The 13,143-nt window shown below is 30.8% G+C and overlaps 1 protein-coding gene across 1 annotated transcript in view; it reads right to left on the bottom strand.

The window, feature by feature from the left end:
- LOC145742107 (E3 ubiquitin-protein ligase rnf213-alpha-like) overlaps positions 1-13,143 on the bottom strand; it is a 32,338-nt gene that overhangs the window by 2,292 nt on the left and 16,903 nt on the right. Inside the window, exons 55-73 of the mRNA XM_082559866.1 lie at positions 12,877-13,094; positions 12,511-12,727; positions 12,149-12,347; positions 11,921-12,058; positions 11,382-11,623; positions 11,044-11,253; positions 10,597-10,763; positions 10,153-10,456; positions 9,791-9,960; positions 9,560-9,713; positions 9,139-9,335; positions 8,851-8,982; positions 1,526-8,775; positions 1,284-1,440; positions 1,035-1,210; positions 728-870; positions 550-649; positions 336-453; positions 17-222 (exon numbers count right to left, since the gene is read on the bottom strand). Coding sequence (XP_082415992.1) covers positions 17-222; positions 336-453; positions 550-649; positions 728-870; positions 1,035-1,210; positions 1,284-1,440; positions 1,526-8,775; positions 8,851-8,982; positions 9,139-9,335; positions 9,560-9,713; positions 9,791-9,960; positions 10,153-10,456; positions 10,597-10,763; positions 11,044-11,253; positions 11,382-11,623; positions 11,921-12,058; positions 12,149-12,347; positions 12,511-12,727; positions 12,877-13,094 — 10,498 coding nt within the window. The remainder of the gene's footprint in view (positions 1-16; positions 223-335; positions 454-549; positions 650-727; positions 871-1,034; positions 1,211-1,283; positions 1,441-1,525; positions 8,776-8,850; positions 8,983-9,138; positions 9,336-9,559; positions 9,714-9,790; positions 9,961-10,152; positions 10,457-10,596; positions 10,764-11,043; positions 11,254-11,381; positions 11,624-11,920; positions 12,059-12,148; positions 12,348-12,510; positions 12,728-12,876; positions 13,095-13,143) is intronic.

The following is a 13,143-nucleotide window of genomic DNA, read 5'->3' as shown; positions in this document are numbered from 1 at the left end:
TTAGGCAGTTGATTACTTTGGTTTAGGAACAATGTTGTCTCTGCAGTTTGCAAGAAGATTGTTCTGAATATTAATTAAATATTCCATAAGAACAAGACCACAGCACCCCCTCCCCCTGTTGTTGGGTAAACACATCGATATTGGGCTGTTCAAGGTCATGTCTTCCCTAAAATATTCTCTGTTCGTGTTGTACAAATCTGTTTTTTCCAACAAATGACGAATCTATACAACATTGTTTTATTATATATAGAGTCATTGTTATCACTTAATATAAAATATAACATACAATAAGACAAAAAGTATTAATAAAAAACAGTTACTAAATATATAGTAACCTGATTCCAAATGGTGATGTACATGTACAATTTCGCTTGTAATAAATTTTCATCTTCCAACAAAAAGTCATTAAGGGTGATCTTATCAGAATCAGACATATCTATTCTTTGATTGTATCTGTTAATATTTAAAATGTTTAAGGTGCAAAAAGTTTTTATTATCTTAAAATAACGGTAATGTTAAGTTTTACTAGCTACTTAGTCCCTGTTTTACCTTGTTATTAAAGTTGATTGAACATGGGCAATGTCTTCAATATATTGAACATAATTCAAGTTTTCTATCTCCAAAAGTGGTTTCAAAATGCTTCCGTCTCCTAATAACACATAATTAAATTATATAAAAAAAAAAATTTAAATATTCATTAACTTAACAAACTCCAATATTATTTTACCTCCAGCTTTTGCATCTACAGCCTCCAACTTTTGCCTAAGATGTTGCATGTCAATGTTAACTTTATATTTCCACAAGTTTGGATGATCCCAGGGCACTATTCCATCTCTTACTGGCACTTCTTCGTTTAGCTCAAAAACTAATCTATATTTAAAATGGTAATAAAGCTTTGTCAAATTTCAAACATCGCTCGACAATGCAGTTTAGCACTATTAAAATATGATAATCTATTAAAATTTTAGACACCTTTGGTTTAGTAAATTAAACTACTATTTATAGGTCATATATTGAAATAAATCACAGAAAACCTTTGAAGAGGTTCTTCAGCAAGTTTTCCAGCCTTGATCAAAGCATTTTGACTTTCTTGAATAATTTTTTCAGTGTCTTTAAAAACCAATGAAAGAAACGTTTTTTGAAACATTTCTTCCCAAATAACTCTGTTTTTCATACTTGCCAATGAACAGTTATTCTCTGCTGGATTTGTCTGATATAAAATACATTTTTGAACTATGTTTGTTTTTTGTATAAAAATAAAGTCAATTAGAAAATTTTAGTACCTGTGATGTTCTGATTTTACGCAAAATTTGATGCACAATAATAAGAGTGTCATCAAAACTCTTCCCCAAAAATGTTCCAAGATTGGTTAAATCTTTAACAAGATGTCTTAATAAAAATTGGATAACTTCACCTTGACCACCATTTATTTTTAGAATTCTAAAAACAGAATAAGTTGTAAAACATTTTAAACAAAAAATTAAGCTACAGCCAAATGCAAAAAAAAAACAACTTGATACACTACCTGTTTAAGTTGTTGTTTTGTCGTGCATTAAGTAACAAAGAAGCATGCAAACATATTCTGATTGCACAAACTGATAACTTTGTCAATTTTCGTTCTGGTGCAACTGTTGTTTGAGTTGATTCTCCTAACAGGTAACCAGCTTGAGAAGCTTCAGTTAAATCACCAACTCTATTTCCTTCATGAAGCAACCCATACTTTTGGCCACCTATCTTACATTTACATTCAGGGCATGTTCCAGCTTGAACCGGATTTGTACATTCACCAATAAAATATACATGGTTATTAGGGCACATGTATGCCTTTGGTGAAACATTGTGACTGATTTCTTGTTTTAAAACATCCTTCACTTCAAAGAAACTGGACTGTGGCATAGTAGGGAGAAACATGTTTGGTATTTGGCTTGGATCTGCAATAATTTGTGAGAACAATTTTGGTAACCCGTCTTTGTTGTGAAAGGCAATTCCTGCCATGGAAATAACTTCAACAACTTTATAGTGTAAGTTTGCAGTTGCATTAAATGGTTGGTAAACATTTAGTTCACCTTTTGAAATGTCCTCAAATAATTGCTGGTTGATTTTTCCTGGCTGGTTTAATTGAAGATGATTATAAATGTAATTTTTAGCTTCCATTTTTAATTGATTTGTTACATTGCCATGAACACACCATGCGGATAGAGCCAGAGCAATTTGAATAAGACTGTCATTAGATTGTTGAATTAAATGAATAAGTTTTTGAACAAGTCCTGGTAAGTCATCTTCTGATGCAATACCAAGAAAAAGTGATTTTGCTTGTGTATAAATATCTCCAATTAAAATAAACAAATCAGATTGTCGATAAAGATTTGAGTCATCAGCATCTTCAGGTGGAAGCAAATTTTCAGGAATAAGACATTTTCTGTAGTTTTCATTGTTTAAAAGAAAGTCAAAGTCACCAACACCGTGCCTTCGACATAAACACTTAATCAAATATTGTTGAACAATAAGATATTTTCTAGTTTTGCAAAACATACAGAGGCGATTTATTAAAAGTTCTATGTTTTGATGATCTCCAAAGTTTTTCGGTCTATTTTCAGCCATAGCTTTCATGCATTTAAGACATTCTCTTGTAACAAACTGCAACTTTGCACACATATCAAGATGTTGAACTTGGTTGAAATTTCTTGTATTTTTTATTAGTTCTTGACATTCTTCAAACAAATGTAGAGAAAATTCAGCATTGACAGTATATTCAATAGAATTCCAGCCCAATCGAAGTTCATTGTAAAGTTTATCTTGAATACATTGAATGTAGACCCCCATTAAAACAGTTTTGTCTTGAAGAACATCACCCATTGATTGAAAATGGCGATTAAGTTGGGTTTGTACTAGCTCAGGATTGCAACGAAGTAAAAGTTGTAAAATATATGACCGTGCTGTTGGACTTTCATCAAAATTACTTTGAAGTGGAGAGATAATTTTTGTTTTTTTGTCGCAAATGACTAAGTTTTCCAAAATTTCAAACACTTTTTGATCTAAAGGTTTCAAATTAACATCATGCTTATTTTCTGTAGGAAAGCAAAATGTAGAAAGATATTCTAAAAAGAAACTTGTACATGAGTTCTTAAAACTTTCATACTCTTTTGTTTGCTCTTTGTTTAATTGAATGGGTGTTAGATCCTGAAGATTTGACCTTCTACACCTGGGACAGTTTATTACATCCTCATTAACAGGAACACATTTCTGGCAAATAAAATGACCACATGGAAACATAACAGGTGTGACTACTTTATCTGCTTTGCAGGACTTGCATTTTAAATCTTCCCAGTTACACAAAATTTTCAATCTAACATCTTTTGTGCAACCTTGAAGGGTAGTTGTAATTATTTTCAAAAATCTCACTCCCGACATGTCTGAACCAGTGCTGGCTCCCTTCCATAACCTTTTTGCCAGTGGTGCTAAGGTAGACAGATATTGTTGACTGTTGGTATTTGAAGTTGGTATAAGTTGATCTATAAACAAATCTACAAACACAAGATGTTTCCAAGTAGTTTGGATATCCTCTGACACTTGGCCACTTGCAATAATTTTGTCCGAGACTTGCTTTACTTTAAGTACTCTAGATTTCCATAACTGACAAGTGTCAACCTTGTCTATGCCAGAGGCTTGTTCTGTGATGAGGGAAACCATTGATGAAAATGCTAAAGCGTGTAACATGAAGCTAGTGTTAAGTTCCTGTTGATCCACCCAATCTCCCCTAAAAACCAGAATATCAGAACAAGAAGCAACCACTTCAGAAAATTGAATCAGTTCCATGTGAATGCTCATAAACAATACAAACACTTCAACCAATGGGTTTTTGTGAGTGATACTAATCCTTCTTTTAACATTAAAGAATGATATCAGTGAATCTTGAACAGCCTGAAACTCCATTTCATAATTTGTGTCTTCCGTTTGTGATTTGTAATAAAGATGAACCAGGTCATGAACAAACAATTCTAATACCTCCCTTGCATTATGAGATACTGCTTTCACAAGAAATCCATGAATTCTTGCCTTTTCAATTCGGTTAAAAAACAAATCATTTTTGCATGTTGCATTATCCAAGTAACCAACTGATGCAAGAGACCATTGCCTGTATAAAAAATCTAGAATCATACGACTAAATGGAAACTTGTTGGTAAATTTTGCCTTATTTTCAATTATAAATTGTGCTCCAACAAAATTGGCTTCTAACATAATTTTACAATAATGAACTGAACTAAAAATTGTGAGCCATAATTCTAGTATATGGTTGCTCTTTGATTCAATAAGAATATTTAGATTGTTGTCCACATCGACCACACTTATAATTTTGGCCAGCACTATAGCAGTGACTTTTCTTAACTTTAACCAAAGGGTATTAGTGAAAGTTCCACCTTCTTGCAAGGCTTGTGGTGAGCAAGCTTCAGTAACAACCCAGCTTTCTTCTGTACCAAAAGACGTTTCTCTTTCTTCAAGAAGTAAAAGAATTCTGTTTAAAAGAATACCAAAGAATTCATTGGAAATATTTTCATTGTTAAAACAAACATCAAAAAAAATCTTAACTCTATTTCGACTTAAATCTTTAGTTTTGTTGATTAGTTTGCTGACTGATTCTGGAGTACATTGTCGAATTAGAGCATTTAAATCCAACTGGCAGTTTTCTTCTTTTTGATCTTCATTTATCTTTTGTAAACTTTCATCAATTACTTGTAGAATTGTTTTGTTTTGCAAAGAACTAACTGATCCAATATTATTTTTTGATGTTTGAAGTTCATCAACAAATATTGAAGTGCAATCTTGGCTATGGAAACTTGTAAAAGATTTTCGTACTTTTTTCATATCTGAATGTCTTTCCAAAGTAAACAAAAAGCAAATTAGGATTCTTAAGGAAAATTCTGAGACTTGGTTTTTAATGGATTTGATTTTATCAAGTGCTGAGTATTTTGCACAAGATATTAAATTGCTGTTTTCTTGGGCGTTTGTACATTGAATTAATAAAACATAAGGTGTTTCTTGTTTTGATATTTCAGGATTTTCATTTAGTACAGAAAAATTAAAGAAATCATCCAGTCTTCCAGAGTATTCCTGTTCAGTTTGAAATTGTTGTAAGTTAATTAACATAACATGGTTGCTAGGCAAATTTAACAGAGATTCTAAGTTTTTGCGGTCTTGGTCGTTAAGGATGTGGGAAAATGAGGTGATCTCGAAGACAGACATGTAATCAACTGTGGTTGTATCTTTTAATAGCTCATGTTTTAACAAATTAACAAGATTATCATGATGTTGAATGTTGAAGTATATGTTTTTGATTTTATCAATTTCCATTCCTAATCTTGATTTTGAAAGACGACAAACTCCATCATAAGAAGCAGACTGAAGTAAAACTAACTTGGATTGTTTTTCCAGTTCATCTGTATGTTGATCGGCACATTTGAGTATTGCAGATGCAACAGTTTCATTTTGATAGCCAGCAAATGTGTCTTCAATCGCAAATACCTTTTTATTTAACTTGTCTTTCATCTGACTAAACCTACTTACCCATTCCTTTAACATGTTCACCAAGGTTTCTTGTTCTGGTGTAAGAACAGAACTCATTTCAAATATATGTTTTTCCAGGCGATTTATAAGTGGAATGGGAAATTCTTTGTATACAACTTCTTTTTCTTCAATTACGATAAGTCGGAAATCTTCAGCAATCCTACATTTTACTCGATGGCCACCCAAACCCAAATCAACATAACGTTGTCCAGCAAAAGTAACATAATGCTGGTTAAGAGCATCGTACAAAGACTCGTACAAATCTTGCAAGTTAAGTAAAACAACAGGCTTTCCTGATTCCATGCACATTTTAATTCGGTTGATATTTCGACAAATTTCAGTATAGTCACAATCTCGTGGAAAGCTTGATCCAAATATTACAACATAATCTTTTCCATCCATTACCTTATTAAGTAAACTAATTGCAGCATATTGATTGGTTAACAAAAGAAGAAATCTACTTTCATATTCCAAATCCAAATTTTGTTTTATAAGATCTATAACAGATATGTTAATATTATATGTACAATCGAAATCATTTAATAAATGGTTTCTAAACACAGTTAAAGGGTTAGTGTGATGCCCACTAAAGTTACGCAAAACTAATGTTCCAATTTTTTGATATGATTCAATTTCATTATCTTTAGAGATTAAAGAAAACATCATTTTTAGCAAAGCATAATAATCTCTTAATCCAAAAAATTCTTTGTCTTGGTTTTCATATATCTCAAGATATGCATTCGTAACTGATTTAATCATTTCTTCAACCAATTGAATTTTTTTTTCATTAGATTCAAAAATCCCCTTAGCTGTTTTATGTAGATCATCTCTAGAAGGTTTACCTCTTGTAACAAATATTCCTCGATTCATTTTAGCAGGATCCAGAGACCAGTTTGAAATTCCAACAAATCCGACTTTGTTGTAGGCTTCAGTTTCAATATTGCTTGACTGAGTTGAACCAGCTTCAAGCAAAGGATGCAAAACTTTTAAAGGCATTTTGGGAGAATCTTCAGCAAGACCTATCTCATCCAAAACAACAACAGCAACATATTTGTTCAAGTCCTGATTTTTTTGTAGTTGAGCACATTGACTAAAAACTGTTTCAATACCAACTGCATCAGATACGGGACTGCATTGAAATGAAAGCACTTGAATTTGCTTTAATCTTTTAAATAATTCATTGTTAGATGTTTGCCCCCTCATTGCATCTGTTGCAACTGTTTTTGCAAGTGATTTTGAACTTCCAGGCTTGCCAACTAAAAACAAAGGAATTCTCATTTCAGCACAAACAACTATCATAAATACATTTTCTCTTAAGGCTTCATTTCGAGCAATATTTTTTTCCAAATCCACAGAATCAATAAAAACATTTTGACAAGCAATTATTTCCATTAAAAAATCTTCTTCATCTAGTGTTGTATGTGCATTAGAAATAGCTTGTGTAATAACTTGTCTGTACTTCATTCTATCCTCTAAGGTAGCATGATAACACATCCCTAATGACAAAATTAAAGCCCTGTAAGCATGATCCACTTCAAAGTTTCGGTTTTGTTTTCTTCTATCTGCTCTTTTTACCTCATTAATCATAGGATTAAGGTATTCCAAATGATGATAAAACCATTTGAAACTTTGAATTGTCCTTTCCACATCTCTTAAACTTACAAAACTTGACAGATCCTTGAGATTTCTCATGTAATCTTGAGATGTTAACAAAGATTTTGCGATAACTTCATTCATATTTGGATCTAAATCTGGCAAATCTTCACAAGCATTTACTTCATATTGCAATTTTAAAACCATTTGTCTAATGTAAATTCCTTCAGCTTCATTACTAAGTTGACCAAAGTCCCAAACCAATGGCAACATGCTTGGGGGAAGGGAAATAACTCGATAAACAAGATGTCTCATTGGTATACCACCAAACCTATCCTTAGTGTCTTCAGCTTTAACATTAAATCCAAGTCCTGATTTTTCCATACTCTTAATAACTTCATCTGAATGTTTTCTATAAGGATTGCAAGCAGCAACAATTCTTAAACCAACATCTTTAAATTCTACTCCGTTAACACTTCCATCACAGACAACTTCTTTAATAGCATAAATTGCTTCTGTTGTGTTTGCTTCATCTAAGAACAAGATTGTTTCAACTTTTCCATCGGCACTGTTGATTTTAGCCATTTTAATGGCATCTCTAACTTTGTCTTGAATAATAGAAACTGTAATTCCACCATGCACTTTGACAATCATCATATTTCTTATTTCCTTGTTTCCTCCAGCTTTTAACCGGCACATAAACTCAATCATCCTTGTCTTACCACAACCTGTTTCTCCCATAACAATCACAGGAATACCACATCGAAACCTCATATGAATGGCCAACATTTTAAGAACATTGTCAGTTGTAAGTTCATAAGTTGGGTCTGGATCAAAAACATTTTCAACACCAAAAACTTGGCAAAGTGTTTGTAGCTTTTCATTTCGAGATATAAGATCAAAATCTTGTTGTAACTTTACCCGTTGTACATTTAAACCTAAAACTAAATTTTTACTCATAACATTATTCTCAATTACTTGCTTAGTCTTAGGATGACAAAGGTTACCATTGCGATTGATGTGAAAATGAACAAAGGACATAGAGACTCGATCATGGTTGAAGAATAAATATGGATGAGGGTTGCTTTCCCATGATCTTCTTAATTGATGAAGTTCAAAAACTTCTCCATTCTGATTTTCGTCAAGTTCACCCATTTTATTAATCGAAGGTGTAGAAAAATCTTGGGACATCCTAATCATAAAACGAACAACAAACTTTTTAAATTCCTTTAACCCACTATCTTCTCCTGTTAAACTAGGATCACAAAATACAGATTTTTCGCAATCAGATAGCTGGACATTTAAAAATCTTGTAAAATGACCGAGTTCTGACCAAGAAGGTTTCTCAACACTGCAATACTTAAGTAAGGTTTGGAGACATTCTAAAGCATTTAGTATAGGAGTTTTATATGTAAATTTATAAAGATCCTGATCATTTGTATATCTTAAAAGATATTGAAATGGCCTTTGATATACTTCATTTTTAAGCATATCGGTGTCCATAAGATTAACATTTGGTGGAATTGGGGATTTATCTTCAAGGATCTCACAAACTTCGGTTGGTGACAAACATGAAATATTAGGAAGAAGATTTAGAAGGCCAAGAAAAGATGATAAAACCTTTAAAAGCAATGTTAATCGTAATTTATATTTTCTTTTATTGAAAAAAACTCATTACAATATTTATAAACATACTTTTGTTTCTGGAAGTGTATATTCAATTGCATAAAAATGAAAAGGTTCACGTTTCCAAATTACTCCTTTACTGTTTTGCACAGAGCCAAGAAATACAAGATTGAATAAAAATGGGTAAACTCCAGATTGAACCTTAAAAAAAGCATTTATAAGAAAAAAATAAGAGTTGATATTGTAAAAATATGTTAATAATAAAAGCTTTGCAACACAACAAATAAAAAAATAAAATACAGGTTTAATTTGTTGCTTAAACCAAAATAAAGAAAACATTTTTTTAAACTAATTTACCGATGGAGTAATATCAAGATGAATAAAATGAGGCTCAGAATTAATTATGTCAGCATTTTCATGAAGTAAACTGTTTATCACTTCGTTTGTATCAACAGATTTCTCAAGAAATCGAACAATTGAAGAATTCCAAACAAACTTATTTTCGCTCATTCTTTCAAGATTTTCTCGACACCGAGTTATATACAAAGATTTACCTAAACAAGCACAGAAGTTCAAAACATTAATATTCTTTGTGACATACGGATTTTTAAATATTTGAATTTTTATGTTGAAATGGTGCGAAAGTTGTAACAAATACACCAATACATAACCTACCCAGTTATAAACAAGTGGTAAGTAAAGTAAGCAAGCTATCCTATGGTTACATGGTTATTAATTGACACTTTTTGAAAAATTATCAAAAATTCATGAAACGAACCCATTCCAGCAGCATCAGATGTAACAACTCTGACAATACTTTGGTCAGGATCCACACAAGATGCACTTTCCTTAACATGTTTAGCAGTAAGATGTTTTGCAAGATATTCTTTGATCTCATTTTCAACTTTAATGAAAGATTTGTCCACTTGAAACTTTAAAAAAATAATTTTACCTAATATTTTTTGAAATTGTAAATCCATTATTAACAAAATATTACATTTTTATTTACCTCATCAAAACAACAAGTAGTGTAATGCTGTGTTGAAGTTGTAATTATGATCAAACGATATTCAGAATTTTTATCTCTACTTTGTGAAAGTTGTTGAAATATTTTCTCAGTGTCATGCGCAACATTAAATTTAAGTTGATCAGCACATGCCAGACAAAACACATTACCCTCTGGAAGGTAAATTTATTAAACTATAATAGTAGTAAATTGTTAAATACACATAAAAAGGCTAAACTTTATATAATGTACAATAAAACTAATTAAAAATAGGTAAAATTAGAATAAACTGGTAAAATTAAATATTTTTGTTTAACCAGTTAAATACATATTTATCGAATACAAGAAATGTGTTAAAACAATACCACTGTTTTCTGCTGTACACATTGCTCTTCGTAATAACAACTCTACTTCTTCTGATGAAGTATTTTCAGTACAAACTAAAACTTCTATAGTAGAAGGTAGTTCACATTCAGGTGAATGGCAATATATTGACAATATAGATCTCCATATGTCAGCTTCAGGACAAAGAACCAGGTTAGGTTTTCCAGCAATAAAGTGATCGGGCCAACCCCTTTTTACCATTTGATTAGGTGGTACTGAATCACTTAACATTGACATAAACTTTCCCAAATGTTCAAGACTTACTGAGTCTTTCAAAGATGTTACCTACATGACAACAATAAGTTTTTTCTTATAATTTTAATTTTTATTCTATACATATGTTGGTATGTTTAGAAAAAAAAATGTTTACATACCATAAAATAAGTTATAATTATTTTTCTTACATAAAACTTTATATAACTTACAGCAGTATCATTAAGATATCTTTCACAGATGGTGGTAATTGTGGATCCAAGGGTTCCTTCTTTATAATCTGATTGAATTTTTTCAACAATTTCGTTTAAGGAAAGGTTGAGGCGATCATTAACAATATCTTGCATAACATTTATTCTATTAGTGTTTGATTCAAACCCTGTAAAATATTAAACAAGTAAAGGGTAATTGACAACTACAAAACAGCCTACATTAATTATGTTTTTTAACAGCAAATGTTTATTCTACAATTAATAAACAAATACTAATTTTTTTAATACAAATGTATGTTACCTGATATTTAAAACAAAACTTTATTTAATATAAAAATATTTAAAAAAATAAACACAATTAAATGTTTTAAATCAAATAAGGTTGGCTATCTTTAGTAAACTGTCCAATTATACAAAACAATATAAAAAAGATCAAGTCAAGCAAACCTGCTTCTTGATCAAACAAGCGCTCGTATTTATTAACTTCATCAGGTTCATATTCCATTTCCAATGACATCATGAAACATTCATCCAAGTCCAAATTTCTAGATGATTGTTTCTGCACAGCTGCCTTAGCAATATTTCCCTGAACATCTTGTTGAATTAATTGACGAACAACTTTTCGCTTCTTTTCAATTGTTGATACTTCATTTACTCCTTTAAATAGAACCCAAAAACATCAATAAATTTTACTTAAACAGTTTAACCAGGAACACATATCATTAATATTTTTTTTAAGGTTGATTCAGGAACTATTGGTTGAAATTAATTAAATATGTATGTACCTTCAACTTCAATCATTTCACTATCAATATCTGTTATTCGTGTAACTTCGTCTAAAGTTTCAACTATTTCATCAAAGTCCACATATTTCTTTACAGAAGAAAGCAAAACATAAGCTTGGTCAGGTAGCTCACCATATTCATCACATTTTGCCAATTGTTTGCACAAGTAAGTTAATTGGTGAATGTTGTAATGGTTTAAATGATAATGTTCTGTTCTTTTGGTATTTAAATAGTCCATCCACCTAAAAATTGGTAATGTAATACAGCAACATGTTAAATACGTGCTCTAATAACAAAGCATTTCCCTTAAATTAATTGCCAAAGTATAGTACAAAATGTTTTACTGGGTCGTATATAAATTGATTATTAAAACATATATTTTTATTATGCACCATTAAATATAAACTAAAAAAATTTTGGAGGAATAGTAATTGCAGACTGCAGAGGACAAAATAAAAAATCAATATTTTTTTTATTATAGTTTATTGTATAGTAATAGATGTTTTAAAAGACAGTAAAAAAACTAAAAATAAACATACTTGTCATGTGCATCATTAAGAACCTTAGTCAACTGTACAACTTCTTCTAAGGCATTTTCTCTTGATGTGATTGCAGGACTTTCAGAGTCAAAATAAACTGATAAAGTTTGATGTTCACCACTTGTTGTATCCGAACAGCTGATAAACATAATTGACATTTAAACAAAGTGTTTACAAACAACAACAAAAAGTAGTGTTGTAAGTATTTGTAAACATATAAAAACTTACACAACAGTTGCAGACCAGTTTTGAAACAACAAACAACCAGAAGATTTAAGTTTAACGTAAGCTTTTGTGAGGTTCTCAACACTTGAAAGCATTTTAATAAAAACATCAACATCTTGTTTTCCCTTTTTAGCCTCTCCAGCTATCAGCATTAGCCTTGATTGCAAATCCCGTAAGTCACTCAATGACATCTCCTTAGGATCTAAAAGATTTGCTATTGTTATATGTACATAACTTAACATAGTGTTTTAATACATCCTTTAACATTAGGCATAAAATCTATTGTTCACACATAATCAACAATTTGTATGTACACCTTATATTAAATGATTTTTTTGTAATTGTTACATTAAAAACTTTTAAACCTTTTTGATTGTCATTCTTTTTAATTTCTTCCCTTTCATGTTTATTAAAAAATAATTTCATTGAGTTCTCAACAGTTGGCGTTAAATCAGTTTCTTCCCCAATTTTATAAACTCCATTTGTGTTAATTTTTTGAGCTCTTGTTAAAGAAGATTTTTCCACAGATCCATGCAAGTCTTTGACTCCACGAAGCCATTCCAATTCTTTTCCTGTTGCAACCTTTGAACAAATTAATATAAAAAAAAACCTTTAACTTATTACACTTTTTATAATATTTATGTAGTATCTAACATATTAAGTAGGTAATGTGTGTAAAATGGACATGTTATAACAATTTATCAAAAATCACTTCAAAAATGTAAATGTACCCATTTATTTAGTAGGTCAGGATCTTGTTGAATGTTTTTCCAAATATCTTCACAAACACTTATAAGATCATTAAACCCTGCTGTTTGTGGAAGATCAAATATAAGAGGAGCAAATCCCATCACAGCAGAAGAAAAACAAGAAACTCGATCAACTTGCATTGGAATTTGCCCGGCTGATATCATGGCAAGATCACTCAAGACTTTTACCTCATTTATTGCTGAACATTATAACAACTTACTTCAACCATATTAATTAAGTTTGAACAT

The sequence above is a fragment of the Corella eumyota genome, chromosome 2, assembly GCF_963082875.1.
Source record: "Corella eumyota chromosome 2, kaCorEumy4.1, whole genome shotgun sequence".
Taxonomy (NCBI): domain Eukaryota; kingdom Metazoa; phylum Chordata; class Ascidiacea; order Phlebobranchia; family Corellidae; genus Corella; species Corella eumyota.
The sequence above is the reverse complement of the archived record's forward strand: the minus strand, read 5'-3'. Positions and strand labels throughout refer to the sequence as shown.